The sequence below is a fragment of the Aythya fuligula genome, chromosome 3 (genome assembly GCF_009819795.1).
Source record: "Aythya fuligula isolate bAytFul2 chromosome 3, bAytFul2.pri, whole genome shotgun sequence".
Classification (NCBI taxonomy): domain Eukaryota; kingdom Metazoa; phylum Chordata; class Aves; order Anseriformes; family Anatidae; genus Aythya; species Aythya fuligula.
This window is the reverse complement of record NC_045561.1, coordinates 52255074-52273829: the sequence shown is the minus strand read 5'-3', so window position 1 is coordinate 52273829 and position 18756 is coordinate 52255074. Positions and strand designations below refer to the sequence as shown.

Sequence of the window (18756 nt, the reverse complement as noted above, 5' to 3'; positions counted from 1 at the left end):
ATAGCTCTAGGTATTTATATGATGTTGATTTCAACATATAGTGGGCTCATAATTTATCCTAATCTCTTTTAAAACTCCTTCCTAATCATTCATTTCTATCCTATCCATTTTGATAACAGATCTGATGCTGAAAGTACAAATATGCACCTTGAAGCTTTGCAAAAATTGGCACTGGCACTGCAGGAGAGGAGATTTGCTCTGGAAGAATTTAAAGATCAGAAACAAAAGATGGTGGAACATCTAAATCTTGATGACAAAGAATTAGTAAAGGAGCAATTTGGTCATTTTGAGCATCGCTGGACTCAGCTGGAGGACCTTGTCAAAAGAAAAATTCAAGTTTCTGTTTCAACCTTAGAAGAGTTCAGTTTGGTGCATTCCAGATTTCAAGAACTAATGGAATGGGCAGAGGAGCAGCAACCTAGTATCTCAGAGGCTCTTAAGCAGAGCCCTCCTCCAGATTTGGCTCAGAGTCTTCTCATGGATCATCTTACCATTTGTAGTGAGCTTGAAGCCAAACAGCTTGTTCTGAAGATGCTGGTGAAAGATGCTGACAGGGTGATGACCAACCTAGGACTCAATGAAAGGCAGGAGCTGCAGAAAACACTTTCTGATGCACAGCATCATGTAGATTGTCTCAGCGATCTGGTTGGCCAGAGGAGAAAGCACCTGAATAAAGCACTATCTGAAAAGACACAGTTTCTCATGGCAGTCTTTCAAGCTACCAACCAAATTCACCAACATGAGAAGAAGGTAACGTTTCCAGAACATATCTGTCTGTTTCCAGAAGATGTGAACAAACAGATTAGGGCTTGTAAGAATGCCCAGGCTAACCTGAAGACCTATCAAAATGAAGTCACTGGGCTGTGGGCTCAAGGAAGGGAATTAATGAAAGAAGCAATGGAACAAGAAAAGAGTGAGGTGTTAGGTAAACTGCAAGAACTACAGAATGTATATGACACTGTTTTACAAAAGTGTAATCAGAGACTGTTAGAACTGGAGAAAAATATAGTTTCCAGGAAATATTTCAAAGAAGATTTAGATAAAGTTTGCCATTGGCTAAAACAAGCTGATATTGTCACATTCCCAGAAGTTAATGTAATGAATAGTAACTCTGAACTGTACACCCAGTTGTCCAAATATCAACAGATTCTTGAGCAATCTCCAGAATATGAAAATCTATTACTTGCTCTGCAAAGAGATGGCCAAGAAATCCTACCATCACTTAATGAAGTGGATCATTCTTATCTGGATGAAAAGCTTAACATTCTCCCTCAGCAATTTAATACTGTCACTGCTCTGGCAAAAGATAAATTCCATAAGGTTCGGGAAACAATTTATGCTCGAAAAGAATATGCCTCTTTGATTGAGTTGACAACTAAAGCCTTGACTGAGCTAGAAGATCAATTTATTAATACGGACAAAGCTCCAGCTGCTGTTTTAGCCAAAGAAGCTGTGTCACTTCAGCAGGCCTACAGAGATCTCTTAGGTGAAGTGGTGAGCCTTGGTGCAGCAGTGGATGAACTAAACCAGAAGAAGGAGGCCTTTAGAAGCACTGGCCAGCCATGGCAACCAGATGAAATGTTAAAACTTGTCACATTATATCACAAGCTAAAGAGGCAAATAGAACAGAAAATCAACCTGTTGGAAGACACAATAGAAGCATGTCAGGAACACGAGAAAATGTGTACACAACTTGAAGCACAGCTAGAAGCAGTGAAGAAGGAACAGATTAAGGTAAATGAAGAAATGCTCCCAATAGAGGAAAAGTTGAAAATATACCATTCTCTAGTGGGCAGCTTGCAAGACTCAGGGAGTCTTCTGAAGCGAATAACTGAACATATGGAAGCCCTTTCTCCTCAGCTTGACCCATCTGCATGTGAGACAACAAATCACCAACTGCAGTCTTGGCAAGACAAACTAAAGTCTTTGCATGCTGCCATTGGAGACACAGTGATGGACTGTGAGAACAGACTTGTGCAAAGCATAGACTTCCAAACAGAAATCTGCCGCTCACTTGACTGGCTGAGATGGATCAAAACAGAACTCAATGAAACACTGATTTTGGACCTCAAATTGCAAAGCATCCAAGAAGAAATCCGAAAAGTTCAGATACATCAGGAAGAAGTGCAGTCAAGCCTGAGAGTGATGAATGCACTGAGCAATAAAGAGAAAGAGAAATATATGAAAGCAAAGGAGCTAATACCTGCTGACCTGGAGAACACTCTTGCTGAGCTAACAGAACTAGATGGTGAAGTTCAAGAAGCTATACACATGAGACAGGTTAGTGCATCCTCAGTGTCATTACCTTCTCGTTGATGTTTGTAATCATCATGAAAGGATTCATTTCAATAATCTTGTTGTCTTTTTTTCTGACACCCTAGATCATGGTCTGTTGCCATTGGTGAACACAGGGGGAATGAGATTTTCTCAATATGCCCATATCCATGCACATAGAAATGCTGACTGACTCAAAATCTACTTCCATCTGGTCTCTCCAGACCTACGTTTTAGATATACTACAGGGAAAAGAAAGCAGGGATGGGCAAAATCCAGACTCTGATGAGGATATATTTGTTGCTAGTGTGATTTTTTTGTCTGTGTCTATATAATGTTCACTTCCATTTCAGGCTACCTTGGATAAACTGTATAGCCGTTGCCAAAGATACTACCAAGTGATGCAGATAGCAAGTGACTGGCTTGAGGATGCTCAGGAATTTCTACATTTAGCAGGAAATGGTCTTGATGTTGAGAACTCGGAGGGGAACCTAAGGAACCACATTGAATTTTTCAGCACAGAAAGTCAGTTCAGTAATCATTTGAAGGAGTTACAGGGTCTGGTGTCTGAGATGGAGCCCTTTATCCAAGCCACAGTAAGAGAGCAGCTTGTGCGGAATCTAGGTGCACTGGAAGAAAAGGGCAAAGGGACAAAGCAAGACTCAAAAACCCAGCAAGAACTGTTGCAAAGGTATGCTTCCCCTTCCCCTTCCCCTTTCCTTTCATCACTTTTTTAGTGATGAAAGAGATCACAACACTTGATTTGTCACCTAACTGGAGTATTGTAAACTGTGCGACTGGTAACAGAAGCAGATATTGGGATTCAGAACTCTTAGATTCTGTTTTTCACTTCTGCCACTGACTAGCAGTGTGATCCTGAGGTGTAGATATGGTAAAGTTCTATAAAGCATGGAAAAGCACTGAGAGGATGTATAGGGAATGACTATTTTACATAGTACAAGAACCATGGAGTAACAAATAAAATTGAAGCAGACATTTTAAACTACAAGGAAGTACCGTTTTAACCAACATTACTGTGTTATTCATTATTCCAGAATGTTCTGTATGCCAAAAGTTTGGATGGGTTTCAAACACAACCTAGACGAAGTCATTGAGGAAAATTCTATCAAAGGCTATTAAATGCCAAGCTATAAATACAGTTTCTATCAGTCTCTAAGGCACAGCTCAAAATCAGCAACATACATTTCTGTATGTGTGCTCTTTAGCAATAGTCTATCTCTTTCTTGGAAAATAATGGTATTATATTGCATTAAATTGTTCTTTCTGGCACTTTATTTGTTTAAGGTGTGCTTCTGAGTGGCAGGAGTATCAGACAGCAAGACAGAAGGTTATTGAAGTGATGAATGAGGCTGAGAAAAAATTATCTGAATTTTCACTAGCTAAAGCTGCTTCTTCTCATGAAGCAGAAGAGAAGTTGCTAACACATAAGGTAAGGTGCTGAAAATGATATGGAATCCTTTTCCTTCAGTCAGTTAAAAATGAAAATTTTTTATGTAGGTCTTTACCTGTGAAAACCTAAAGTTGAGTGTTTAGATATTTTCCTGTAGCTTATAAGTGTTATAGCACATTACAAGCTGTTTTGTGTTGTGCAGAACACACATTATACTTGTGGGATGAATGGGACAGATATTTTGTAATCTTTTTCCAGTCTGTGCATCTGTGACTGTAGGGGAATGAAAGAATCCAGGAGATTCCTAACAGTCCCCAAACTGTGTACCCTATGCAAAATTCAGAACAGAAATTTCCACCTCTTTCTGCATCATATTTAATAGTTTTATGAGGACAATAAAATAGGATTTAATATTAACTCATTTAGTCTAAAAGAAATAAATGTTACAAGAATTACTTTATCCTCTAGCATTTAGGATGCTGCCCTCACTGCTGCCATTCAGCTACCTAAATATACTCGAGTTAGAGAGGCTTAAGACATCCCATGTGGTCTCCAGCTGTCTCTTCATATAGGCAGGAAACTCCCATAAGTGCACTGTCATGTCTTCCAACTTCATGAGAATATCCTGGTACACCTGGATATCTAAAATGATACTAGATTTTAAAATGACATAGATGAGTTCAAACACTTGAATTGCTTTTTTGTTTGTTTTTAGGCTCTAATAATAGAGGTTAAAATCTTTGCTATTAAAATGTTCCTGAACACTCATTTCCATTCCTTTTGAGGGGTTAGCAAGAAAAAGAAAATCTGATTACACTAGATTGCTACTGCTTCTAGAGAATTGCAATTTGGAGCAGGTCCTTCCAGTCACTGTACCTAATATATTGCAGTGGAATAAGCTGAACCTAACCAACTCACTCAATGTAGGGTACCTCCTTTTAACCTTCAGTGGCTGGAAGTAGCTTGTCCACTTGCAAGTATATTGCATTGTAAAAAAATAATAATAATAAAAAAAAAAAATTAGAAAAAATGCTCATTTGCATTCTTAATGCTCATTTTTGCTTTTGCAGACTCTTGTGTCCATAGTGAATTCTTTCCATGAGAAGATCACAGCTCTAGAGGAAAAGGCTTCACAGCTGGAAAAAGTTAGCAATGATGCCAGCAAGGCAACTATAAGTAGATCAATGACAACAGTTTGGCAACGCTGGACACGGCTCAAGAATGTAGCCCAAGAACAAGAGAAAATTTTGGAAGATGCAGTACAGGAATGGAAAGGGTTTAATGATAAGGTAACTTCTGGTTTTGGTAACTCCTCCTTTTCTAACTGTACATGGGTTTCTACTCCTTATACTGCCCTTCACAAACATTGAGTACAGATTATAATGAAGTCTTGCGAAACAAACAAGTCAATTTTATTAATAATAATTTCATGGTAGAGAAGCCTAATACTAGGAAGTACAGTGATTCTTCTCAGGTCACAAAAGAAAAATAACAGCGATAAAACAACTGTGGAAGACCTAGGTTTAGAAACACTGCCTCTAAGGCTTGCACTGCTCTTCTGTATGAATACACATACAGTAAAAACAGTTATTTTGATTTCTGGTTGTTCTTCAGAATCTTCTCCTCTGTTTTCCTTTCCCAAATAATACATTCTAGATTAAGTCATTCTCTCTCTCTCTCTTTTTTTTTTTTTTTTTCAGAAGAGAATGAAGTTGCTAATTCTAAGTTTGCACACTGATATCTTTGCCTGTTCCTGATCTCTGATCATGCCTCTCTTTTTTTTTCGTAAATCCTACCTGACTCTCATTATTTGTCACTGTCCTTTATTTTATGCTCAGATTGCAGTCTCTCTGAGAATAGGGATGATCTTTCTGTTATTTATATGGCTTATGCCAAATAGGGGCATAAAGGGTTAAAGGTCTAAGTTGTATGGCAATAAAGATAATAAATGATCAAAAAATATGTATATATAAGGAGACACTTATAACAAAATAGACTGTTAGCAAGCCCTAGTCTGGTGTGAAGAGCTAGGGCTACCTAACTACAACTAGCAACATTAGGTCACAGATTTAGATCTATAGAGATTATTGCATCAGCCCTTTACCACAACTGATCTACGGCATACAGCACAGGGCTTGGCACATTTTTATGTCAGTTCTACTGAATTATTTTTAATTTCATTAAGAGACTGCATCTCTTTACATAGATTGAGAAAGCCACTGTAGCAATAGATCAACTACAAGATCGTTTACCAGAAAGCTCAATAGAAAAGGCTTCTAAAACAGAGCTCCTGGAACTCCTGGATTACCACAGCAGCTTCCTTCTGGAAGTGGATTACCAGCTATCATCTTTGGGTCTGGTCAAACAGCATACCCTTAGTATGCTTCAGGATGTGGAAATAAAGCCTCCATCTCAGGAAGAACTACCAGTCATGCAAGAAATCAAAGCAATGCAAGATCGATGCCACAAGTAAGGAATTTTAAAAGATTCACTAGAAAAAAATGGTAACTTAAAATTAATTCAGTATTAACAGTTCAAATATTACTTTTATTATCATTAACAATTATAATACTTAAATAATATATTTATGTTTAAAATAAACATCAGATAAAATTTAAATGATTCTTAATTTTGAAATAAATTTTTACCATTAGTTTTTCACCACTGTATGTATTATAGAATATGTACTTCCTGCCTTGCATTAATAATAGTAACTTATGTAAGACTTATATAAACTACAGTAGAGTTATAACTGACTTTAAACACTTCAATTTCATCTTATCATCTTTTTTGATTAGTCTATCACTTTGATTCTCCTCTTTGAAGTACTTCAGTATCAAAAGTAGGCATCTTGTAAATTTCACAAAGGAATTTAGTGCACAGGCAAACAGAAGACATCTTAAAATGTTACCTTGTACCTTACACAAGTATTTATCTAAATGTAAAGTATTTCTCTGTCATACAAAGCAGGAAAATTTATGGTTAAGGTTCAGGGTTCACATCCATTTCATAACTGCACCAAGACGCCATTAACTAGATCTCCACAGTGGGAAGAGAGAGAAAGGGAGTGAAAAATTTAAACCTTGCACCTAGCCTGTTCAAAGTTAGTTGTGTTTATGAATAAGTGATTACAGTAGAATAGCAATCACTGTAGAAATTTTGTAGAGATTAGCACTTCTGTAATTCCATTCTTCACCTAGAATTGTTTTATAAGAAATAGCATCTGAGATGATTTCATGCTTGTGTAAGTAAGGCATGATTCAGCTCTGAAAGATTATACATGTGTAAATCAAATATCAGAATATCAAAATTAGATCCATGTCACATGCATAAGAGCTGCAAACTTCAGTCCTGTACATCTTTCACTGATCTGACATCTGAAGTATTCTGTTTTTTCACAGGATATCGAAGTTCTTGAGGAAAGTGTGGAAATTATGTCTTAGTGTAAGTGTGGAGATAGGTCCCGGGATCAAAAATGGTGTTCAGATGCTTAAGCTGTGTCTTATCCTAGGTATTCTGCCACTGAAAATCCCAATAGTGGTGGAATTTATCTCATGTTATTTTAGCTTATAGATATCGACATCTGAACCAGTTAATTCTTGCTGCCTAATTAGTGGAGAGAAATAGACAAGATCTAAGATACAGTTTTTCTGACCTGTTTCAGAAGTTTCTTTTAGAATGATGATGAATCATCATAAATCATGCCCCAGAATTGCCTGTTTCCTCCACTGACAATAAGGACAGACTGTGGTGCTGAGCACAGATGTAGGTGTCTGGTACTATAAACATTTGCATTTGCCCAGAAGAGTTGTGCATGAATGTCAAAATACATAAAACCACTAATTAAAAGGTGTGAACTGTAGAATGAATGTGAGAAACTTAAAAGTGTCTGCTACTTTAGTAAACTGTTGCTACATTGCTCTGATTTTTATTAATCTGGATATGGGGCTATTCATTGTCTTCCTTATTATTCAGTGTTTTTTTGACAAACCAATATGTTTAGACTTCCTTAATTCTTCACAAATAATTATTGTTTCTGTTTCTGAAGTATGCAACAGAAAGTGAAAAAAGGTGTGAAGCTGGTGAAACAAGAGCTGAAAGAGCGCGAGGAAGTCGAAGCAGAGATTAATATTGTGAAGACTTGGATCCAGGAAACAAAGGAATATTTATTAAATCCTGATGTGGAAGTGGATACTCAACTTCAGGAGTTGCAAGTATATCAAATTTATCAATTTCTAAATTGTGATGTTTTTAATGTGTCTTCATCATAATTTCATAGTGAGTGTTAATCGCTTCCAAACCACCATCAATTCAAAGTACAAAGTATTAAATGGATTTTGAGTAAGCCACCAGAAAATAAATAAATAAAACATGGAGTAGCTGATAGGCTACAATATCTTATTTTAAAGATGTATATAAGTATTTGCATTTGTGCAACCTTACGTGCCTAGTATATTGTTTAGGAAATTTTCCCCCTGCATTTAAAATACGGAAGAACTATAGAACATGAATGTACAGAATGTGGCATTTCTTTTCTGTCTCATAAGTCTTGGGAGAAACAAAAGCAACAAATTAAAATAAATTACTGAAGTTTCTGAAAACTTAGTATTTTCCATATAAAGGTGGTCAGTCTGGAACAGAGGACTGGACAGACCATCATAAATTAGAATCCAGGGAATTTCAAGATACAATTCTTTTTAATGAAATAAACAAAACATTGAAAACAAGTATGTTTGTCATAAGATGCAAGTAATGTCTATGCTTGCTAAATTTGTGCAGATGTTTTCCCATTGTTCCTAACAGCATTATTTCTCTGTAATTAGTCTCTCCTTGGTGAAGTAACTGCTCATCGCCAGGCTGTTGAAAAAATGGCTGAACAACAACAGAATAAGTACTTGGGGCTTTATACCATTTTGCCTTCTGAACTCTCTCTTCATTTAGCAGAAGTTGGACTGGCCCTTGTAACTGTACAAGATCAGGTAAAAGATAGCAGATTAAATTTTTGTGGAATTGCACAGATTCACAAAATTGTTGTGGTTGGAAGGGACCTGTGGAAGTCACCTGGTCCAACCGCTTGCTCAAGCACCTAGAGCTGCTTGCCCAGGACCATGTCCAGGCAGCTTTTGAAGATCTCCAAGGAGATGCCCAACAACCTCTCTGGGCAACCTGTGCCAGTACTCCACCACACACAAAACGCAGAAGTGATTCCTGATGTTCAGAGTGAACCTCTTGTGTTCCAGTCTGTGACTATTGCCTCTTGTCCTGGCAATGGGCACCACTGAAAGATCCTGGATCCATTTACAGATCTAAAGCCTTTCTTTAGACTTCATAATTTAGTAACATTGTCGTGGTTTAACCCAGCCGGCAGCTAAACACCACACAGCTGTTCGCTCACCCTCCCCCCTCCCTCTCTGGGATGGGGGAGAGAAATGGGAAAGTGAAGCCTGTGAGTTGAGATAAAGATGGTTTATTAAGACAGGAAAATAATAATAATAATAATAATGAGATAATAGTACTACTACTAATAATGTGAACAAAACAAGTGATGCACAATGCAATTGCTCACCACCCGCTGACCGATGCCCAGCCTAACCCCAAGCAGTCCAGCCCCCTCACCCCGGCTAGCCACCCCTATATATTGTTTAGCATGACATCAGATGGTATGGAATACCCCCTTGGCTAGTTTGGGTCAGCTGTCCTAGGTCTGTCTTAGGTCTGTCCCCGCCCAGCTCTTGCTGCACCCCCAGCCTGCCCATTGGCAGGACAGAGTGAGAAGCTGAGATGTCCTTGGCTTGGTGTAAGCACTGCTCTGCAACAATTAAAACATCGGTGTTTTATCAGCACTCTTCTCTTCCTAAGCCAAAACATAGCATTCTACTATATAGCTACTAGGAAGAAAATTAACTCTGTCCTAACTGAAACCAGGACAAAAGTACAGTATCCAAGTGTAGGCAAACAACGGTTATGCAGAGTAGTTTTATTGTCTTCCTACTTTAACAAAATAAAATTAAAAGAAAATTAAGTGAAAGTTAATTTATTTTCCGGAGGACTGATTTCTGGTTACTGAATTTAATTCTTCTTGTTAACAGATTCAAACAAAAGAAAAAGAAACTCAGCATATCAAAACATTGAATCAAGAGTTTGGACAGAAAATCCAGGGAATAGCAAATGAACTAAATGCAATTCTTTCCAAACTGAAAAAGAAAACAAATGATATAGCACAAGCTAAACTTGAACAAAAGGTAAGACTAGGTTTTCTTTAATTGGTTACAGCACAGACACTTCAGAATTGGGACTTGGTACCAAAACTGTATTTTTTAAGAGCGCAATCAAACTTTTATTTTTTTTTCAAACAAGCCTATACAGGCAGATGAGGGCTTAACAAAAAATATAGGGAGTATCTGAGAGCAAAAACAAGTCAGTTGGACAGAATTATGCTTTTCTCTTTAAATAATGAGTATGATTGCAACCTGAGGAAGCGTAAGAGGCTTTCAAACTGCTCCTGTTTTAACTCTGTATTGAAAAGACCATTCTTTGCAGTCTTATCTTTACTTGTAATAAATAGAAGCTAACTTTGTAGTCCATCTCATATCATTTTGTACAGTCATGAATTTAAGTACTATTGGTGCTGTTACAGGAAATGAAAAAGACTCTTGGTTACTTTTCTGATTTTTCAATTATAGTTATATACCACAAAAAGAAAATTTCATCTCCACTGAGGCATAATGGCCAAGTTAGGATTGTTGTATGAGAGTAGGAGGGTTTTTTTTGCTTCCTTTTCTTGGTTTTGTTGTTGTGGTGTTTTGTTTTTTTTGATGAGGAAGGAGAGGCAGGACGTAGAGGACTCATTCTGTGTTTTTTGCTTTTATTTTTTGTTTGTTTGCTTTTGTGTTTGTTTGTTTGTTTGTTTGTTTTTTTACTAGTCAAATATAATCTTGACCAAGTTATTGTTTGAAAGCATACAAAACAGAAAACTGGGTATGTCTGATAGTTATGCTTGTCTGAAATATTTATGTCTGTATTTAGATGCATAGATCACCATCTATCTTTATGTCTACACACAGGCATTAATATCATTAAAGCATGTTACTGTTCGTGGAACAATAGTCATTTACCATGAATGGTTGATCATAAATTACACTCTAATGCATCTGTGCTAGGACAGTCCTAATGTGGCAAGCTTAACGCACCTGCAGCTAGAGTTGTGTTCAGTTCTGAATGTTTTTGCCTGATGATTGCAATTTATATTTCTAAAAATAATTGTAAGGAGCTAAAGTGTTTGATGACACTTATTTTGTTTATACTACAAAAGCAACAAATCATTAACACCCTAGGCATAAAAGCAACAGGAAGAAAAAAACACATCATCCCAAGAAACTGTAGCCACTAAACATGTTATCAGTCTGGAAAATATAGAAAACTCTTTAGATTTCTTTTTCAGAAACTTTGTCATTATGGTAAAAAAACAAACAAACAAAAAAAAAAAAACTGATTTAAAATTTGTTTCTATTGAAATAGTCTATCATGATCCAAACCACATGTCTGTGTAGATCAAGCTATGAAAATGCAAAAGTTTTTATAATGCATTCATGAGTAATTACATATTTCTGAGTTTGCAAGGATAACAAGATCCTTTTCAAATAAACAGAAATCTTTGTCATGGCAATGTGTGCTGACCATTCACTTCAAAAACAAACATGGAAGGAAGGCCAAGAACAGTTAATGTCACTCTGAAGTGACTCACTCTTTTGATATGGTACAGAAAATGGTTATCCAGTTCAGCCAGGAAGTCAGAGAAGAAAGAGTAATGGGACACATGTAAGAGGTGACCAAACATCATGCTGTTCTGCCTTCCTGCTTAGACAAGCATTGCTGGTTTGCAGACAGAATAAAAATGAAATGAGAGTTGCAAGTTGAACTAGAAATAATCAACCAGAAAACTAACACTTCCTGTCGCACTGATTTTCTCGTTTTTCTGTCTAGATCCTTGGTGAGGAGTTGGACAGCTGCAATATAAAATTGGTGGAATTAGATGCATCAGTCCAAGACTTTGCAGAACAGAACATACCCCTTGCTAAGCAGCTGGCTAACAGGATAGGGAAACTCACAGCACTGCACCAACAGACCATACGACAGGCTGAGTACAGAGCAGCCAAGCTCAGCCAGGTATGGTCTCAAATCCTTTCTGTCATGTTTTTATTGTTACTGTTTTTTCATTTTTGGTTGGTTGGTTTGGTTTGGTTTGGTTAGTTGGTTGGTGTGTGTGATGTTTTGTTTGTTTGTTTGTGTGTTGGGGGGGGGGGTCAGAAAGAGGAAGTACAGGCAAATTTCTCATTTATTTTCCTGTACTTCCACAAGAAGGGACATTCTTTGGCAAATCTGCCAAAATTTTATTCAGAGCTTGCATCACACAGCAGAGGAGTACAGGATGGGGTCAAATAAAGAGGTTGGAATAACTGACTGGGTGATGCTGCTTTAAGAGATGCATCTACTGATTGGTTCCTCTGGTGCCCTGAACAAATTTTAGACCTTCCTACTAACAACAGCATGCCAGGAAATAATACTATGTTGTCATACTTTTCAGGGCTTCTGTCTTATCAGTTACCAATATTTGCTGCCTCATACATACACAAAACAAAAATAAAAATATTTTACTTTAGTCACAATATGTAGAGGGAGAATATAATTTGTAGATTCAATGAAAAAGTCTAGATACAAAGAACCTGATAATGCATAATCTTTCTTCCCTGTGACATTTACAAAGATGCTTCCTCTGCTGTCTTCAAGATTCAGTCTCTGAAACCCCTTGCAAGAAGTTTTTCCTAACTGTCATTATCCAAAAAATAATAATAATAATAAATAAAGTCTAGCTAATATAAAGAAAGGGATTTTCCATGGTTCTGCAGTCAACACCCTGATAATTTATAAATTCTCTTTGCTGCATGCATGAAGAAGGTTCTGTAAGTTTTGAAAAAATATTTCATGATATTTTTTTTTCAGTTACCTCTGAAAATTTGTTTTAAAAACAGATAGAAAATAAATATCGAAGCATGAGTTCAGTCAAAGGTACTTTGTGAAGGGATTTAACTATTGTTAGGGTATTTTTGTTCAACAAAGAAATCCACTTCCCATTTAAAAATAAAAATAAAAATAAAAGCAAAGTCAAGACAAACAACACATACAAGTAGAGAAATACAGAAATATAATTCAAGCACAGAGAGGAGTTGATCTTTCCCTCATACAGAACAAATGCATGAAAAATTAATCCTATTGTAAATAAAGGGTACTTGCTAATCACAAATTAGATGAATCAAAAATCAGAGCATTTTTGCTCTTGTATTATGAAATAAATGCACATTTCTCTTTTTTTTAAATGTGACAGCTTGAGTAGACAAAACAGGTTTTAAATAAAAGTGTTTTTTGGAATTACATGGCAGAGACCAAAACATATGAATGACCTAAAAGAGACTTGCAGTTAACTATACATTATTTTCAAACTTCTGTGTGTGGCTTAAGTATGTGCAGGAAGTGTATATGTAGAATGTACATGTAGCTGAGCATCATCTACAGGCAACCATCTCCCAGGTTTACCTATGTTCTTGTGGTGACTTTTTTCCTCAAAAATAGATATGGTTGTTACTGAAACCAAACCTATTTTAACTCCATCAATATAGACTTAATTGGTTTATATTCAACGGTAAGTAAAAGTTGTTAAAATTATCCCCAAAGTTAAACATCTGAAATGAAATGAAATGAAAGCAATTTTGTCATTACTAAGAACTGTACAGAATTACATCTTAGATTTAAAAGGTGGATTTTTCTTCTATATCCAGGCTGCTTCACATTTGGAAGAATACAATGAGATGCTGGAGTTCATTCTGAAATGGTCTGAGAAAGCAAATATCTTAGTGCATGGTAGTATAACATGGAATTCTTCCTCTCAGCTTCGTGACCAATTTAAAGCCTACCAGGTGATTATATAAGTTGTGAAATTTAAGGGAAAGTGTAGAAAAGAATTGAAGTTTTATTTTCCACACATTTTCCTTTCTTTCCTTGAGAGCAAAATGCCTAAATATGCTAGGTTTCTTTATTTTCAATAATTGTTTTGAATACTGAAATAAGGATGCATTGTTGAATAAAACTGTTTCAAATGATCTCTCTGTTTACTCAAGTACATTGGCTTCATAGCAGCATCTGACTGAACACTGTGTCTAGACAGTGGGATGCTATCACACTGAATATGTCATTACAGCTAATACTCTCCTAGATAAAGATCATAGTAATTCTTTTCCTGGCACTTGATGATTCCTATCCAAGAACATATTATAAATTCTAATTTAACCAAACAAAATCTTCAGTCTTTTTCAGTTTTAAGCTAAGTTAGAATAGCCTTTGTTCACATTTGAGCAGTTTCATACCAAATGTTCTCACTGATGCCCAATGGATGTTTCTTCTTCCCAAGTGCTTCCTGAACATCTCACATTAGTGTTTAGCTCTCTATGACAGTGTATGATCATGTGAAACAAATCAAACCATCATGAGATGATCATGTCTCACTAATGCCAAAATAACACTGCATTAATTTTGTCTCCTATACATGTAGAGAGAGATCAGTTAATTGTCAGCTGCAATCAGTTACATTAGGACAGGATAACATGTGCACTTCCTTATCCTGAGTATGACTCTCCAGGCAATTTATCCTGAAGAAAGCTCGGAGGTAGCATTTGTAGGGGTTTTTTTGTTTGTTTGTTTGTTTGTTTTTTCCTGCTTCAGAAGTCTAGGAGATGGACGTAACCAATGCCATCCCACTAAACACTTTGGTAGCCAATTTTTATGGAGTATTGATTATTATTGCCCTGTTATCCGAGTGCTTTCTGTTGCTTCCTATTGGGTATATCAGGCTTCCAGAACAAATCATATATGTAGATGGTGCATATTACATTTTTATAGGCAAGTATGTATAGCAAAATACTAATGATGGTAAGCAGAGTTGCTGAAGCTTCAAGACTTATTCTGTTAATCTGATATAACCTGAAGCACTTGAGTGTGCACTCAGAATTAAGCATATTGCCTAAGCCTTACAGTAAATTGGTGAAACTTAATCATACTTATACATGTGTACAAATTGAGGAGCTTGAACAACGGGAATATACTTGGAGGTATGTCCAATCTGTAGCTCAACTTTGGCATTCAGTTCTGATTATATCTGTATCTAGACTATGCTTGAAGAGTCTGGGGAGATTCATGGTGATCTTGAGGCCATGAGTGAGAGGATTGAGTATCTGTCCAGTGTATACTCTACTGAAGCAATGTCTCAGCAAGTGCTGGAACTGGGACGTCGTACAGAAGAGTTACAGCAAGTTATCAAAGGACGGTTACCAAATCTCCAAGATGCTGCCAAGGTATATGAAAGCACTTTTTTTCTAACATCAGCTGACAGCTGTTTCTATGTGCTTAGAGAATTATGGTTTTGTAAGTACTAGCAGTACAGATTATCTGTGGTCTATAAAGGGTACAATTCTGTTGTCTAAGCATAGGTGTCCTGCACTGCTTGCAATGCTGTTGAGCATTCAGCCTTGACTTCAGCTACTGATCCAAATAGGGACAAGATTCCTGTTACATCTGCCCTCTCTAGATAGACATATTGGGTACCATGGCATATCTTAAATGGCACTAAACACCTTTGTTTAGATACTTGAACTGGGATGAAAATGTCTCTGTCAGTATTTATGCTGTACCATTTCTTTAGTTTTCCCTTAGAAGATAGCTGTTTATTGATTCTAATCAGCACTGAACCAGACCAGGACTCTGTAATGTAAGACCTGTCTCTCCAACAGAGTGCAATGAAAAGAAGGAACATGCTTTTTCATGTTCCAGATATTTCTTTGCAACTCTTCCATATGGGTTTATTGTTAATGTGTGTGTGTTATCCTTATGTAACGCATGAGGTCACTATAAACTGGTACGAGACACAGGAAAAAAGCACAAAAGTCTTTTCTGTTTGCTCTTATGGTTAGGGCACAATTTTTTTCTTTTATTATTATTATTTTATTAAACACAATAATTTGGTAAAAAGAGTATAAAAGAGTATTATATATTTCTAGGTTTGATTTTTGTTTCTTTGTTTTTGTCAGATGCTACAGCTACACACAAATAAGTAGGAAAATAGTACCTAAAGGCACCTAAGAATAGCCTATTGCTAATAGTTAGAACAATCATAGCTAAATTTAAAATGGTTAGAAATGTGATTCATTTAACAGTATTTATAGGATATGGCAACATGACCATGTTTAACAACTGATGGGCAGCTAACTCCAACACTCTCCAACTCTCTCCCCCTCCTCAAAAGGACAGGGGGAGAAAATACAATTAAAAAATAAAAGTTCATGGGTTGAGGTAAGGAATAGTTTAATTAAAGAAAAAAAGAAAAAAAAAGAAAAAAAAAGGCTTCATGGGAGCAGAAAGAGAAAACCTCCACATTCTCTGAAGCAATGTTCGCCACATCTTGGGATGCAGGGTTTCATTATACGTAGCGACTGCTCAAGAAGAGCAACATTTTCATAATGAGAGTCACATCCTACCCCTCCACCCCTTCTCCTTATGAATTGAAAGGCTTTTATTTATTTTTTCCATGGGAAAAAAATGCATACAAGTAAGCACAGTAGAAACTAAACTTAGTATCTTCAATTCTCAGATAAATCTTGGTATAATTGAATAAACTATTTGTAAATTTTAACATGGAAACATGGAGCAGAATAGAATTAATCACAGATTTGTGAAGAAAGAAAATCATATCAAAAGAGTGCAATTTAACATGAAAATAGTTTTTGTACATAAATGTGTGTCCAATATCTTTAATAATGTTTTACATGATATTGTTATTAGCAAATGTTAAAGCTTAACTAGTTGAAAATAAAATAGGTAGATGATTAATAATAATAATCATCAAATAGAATGTTTAGAATTTTATCTGGTGTGTAATTATCCATGCTTTTCACCCCAAAAGACAGGATACATCAAGTAGGATTTTTCAAGGTTCTCCCTTGGGTCTGATACTTGTCAATAATTTTCATTAGTGAGGTGGATGCTGTTTTAAAGACCATGGCTTTTAAGTTGCTTAGACAAAAGCAACTTAGACAGCAAGAAAACAGCTTGAAATCAGACAAGAAAAACAGCAAGAAAACAGACAAAAGTACAGGAGCCACTTGGAAATAAATAAATAAATAGACAAACAAATAAATAACTAAATGAAGCTGCTATTGAGTAGGAACAAAGGCAAATTGTTACCTTTAAACAAGCGGGGAAAAAAAAATACTTGTGTATCTGAATGAGGAGCTACTGGCAAGAGGCACACTGTAGAAGGGTCTTGACTTCAATCATGGAAAAATAAATGAACATTGTTGCAAAAAAATAAATAAATCCAAACACTATGCAGAATATAAAGTATGAAGATATGTAAAGCAGTTCTTTTATTCTCCATGTTGGTCAGTAGCAAACTCTCAGCTGTGTTCTGTTTTCCACTTGAGGAAAGTTGTGGACTCACTGGATAAAAAACAGAGGAAAGTGATAACAGTGACATGAGTATAAACTTGCAAGAAAATATGCATGAAAAAGGATTATCCTAAAATATGAAGTATTCAGAAACGATAAAAATAATTTTTTCATGTCTGCTGTTAATAAGATAGTAAGTAGAGGATTGAAATTGCAACAAAAGATAGTTTCATGTCAAACAGCCAGAAAAAAAAATCTTCAAAATAATAATACTGGAACAATAGAGCATGTTGTCTGTTGTCTGAGATAAGAAGGACACTGATGGTAGTGGTCTTTAAGAACAGTCTGTAAAAATAAGACAATTCTGTCCTGTCTTATTGTGGGAAGGTGACTAGAGAACGTCTTGATCACCTTTCTAGAACTATGACATCGAAATCAGTTTTATAATATACATGCTGTATTTGAGATGCATGAAGTACTTGAAATAGTAATAAACAGTAATAAATAACTCTGGCTTTGGGACCTATTTCTCTATACCATCACATGACTGATATTTTCATCCAATATTTTAAACAGTTTTCATTGTTAAAATTATGAATTAGCTTTGACACTGTAATAAGGAACACAACTACAAAATCCAGACATTTATATTTCTAGTGATTTTTTTTTCTTATTCCTGAATCAAATCGATTATGTTACAGGACATGAAGAAGTTTGAAGTTGAGCTGAGAGCCCTGCAGGCTGCTCTGGAGCAAGCCCAAGCCACACTGACCTCTCCAGAGCTTGGACGTTTGAGCTTGAAAGATCAACTGTCCCACAGACAGGTAAAAGGGCAGGACCTCAAAGTTAGCTCTTGAGTGACATGAGCTGACACAAAGAATGTTGGTAAGACTGTTTGTGGTGTTTCTTAGGTAGGCCATTTTTTCAAAATCTAGCTGCAAATTACTGCAAAGGGAATTAGGGATTGAACCATAGAATCACATATTTTTGAGTTGGAAGAGACTTTAAAGATCATCTGTTTCCACCCACACTGCTATGGACAGGGACACCTTCCAGTAGACAAGGTTGCTCAAAGAAAGCCCCATCCAACCTGTCTTTGAATACTTCCAGGGATGGGGCATTCACAGCTTCTCTGGGCAACGTGTTCCAGTGCTTCACCACCTCCTGAGTAAAGAATTTCTTCCTTACATCTAATATGAATCTCACTTTTTTAGTTTAAATCCATTACCCCCTGTCCTGTAACTATATTACCTGACAAAGAGTCCCTCTCTAGCTTTTGTTTATCCCCTGGATAAGTGCTAAAAGGCCACTGTAAGGTCTCTCCCGAGCCTTCTCTTCTTCAGGCTGAAAATTCTCAGATCATCTTTGTAGGCCCTCCTCTGGACCAAATCCAACAGATCCATATCTTTCTTATGCTGGGGGTCCCAGAGCTGAATGCAGTGTTCCAGTGGAGTCTCACAAAAGCAGAGTAGAGGGAGAGAATCAAGTCCCTCGACCCACTGGCCACACTTCTTTTGATGCAGCTGGCTTTCTGGGCTGCAAGCACACACAGCCAGCTCATGTTCAGTTTTTTGTCCACC

General features: G+C 36.5%; 1 protein-coding gene across 1 annotated transcript in view; it reads left to right on the top strand.

Annotated features, from left to right (window-relative positions):
- SYNE1 (spectrin repeat containing nuclear envelope protein 1) overlaps positions 1–18756 on the top strand; it is a 257346-nt gene that overhangs the window by 128416 nt on the left and 110174 nt on the right. Inside the window, 12 exon segments of the mRNA XM_032185747.1 lie at positions 120–2280; positions 2628–2965; positions 3580–3724; positions 4756–4974; positions 5892–6154; positions 7734–7899; positions 8509–8664; positions 9775–9927; positions 11669–11851; positions 13519–13656; positions 14902–15087; positions 17878–18000. Coding sequence (XP_032041638.1) covers positions 120–2280; positions 2628–2965; positions 3580–3724; positions 4756–4974; positions 5892–6154; positions 7734–7899; positions 8509–8664; positions 9775–9927; positions 11669–11851; positions 13519–13656; positions 14902–15087; positions 17878–18000 — 4231 coding nt within the window.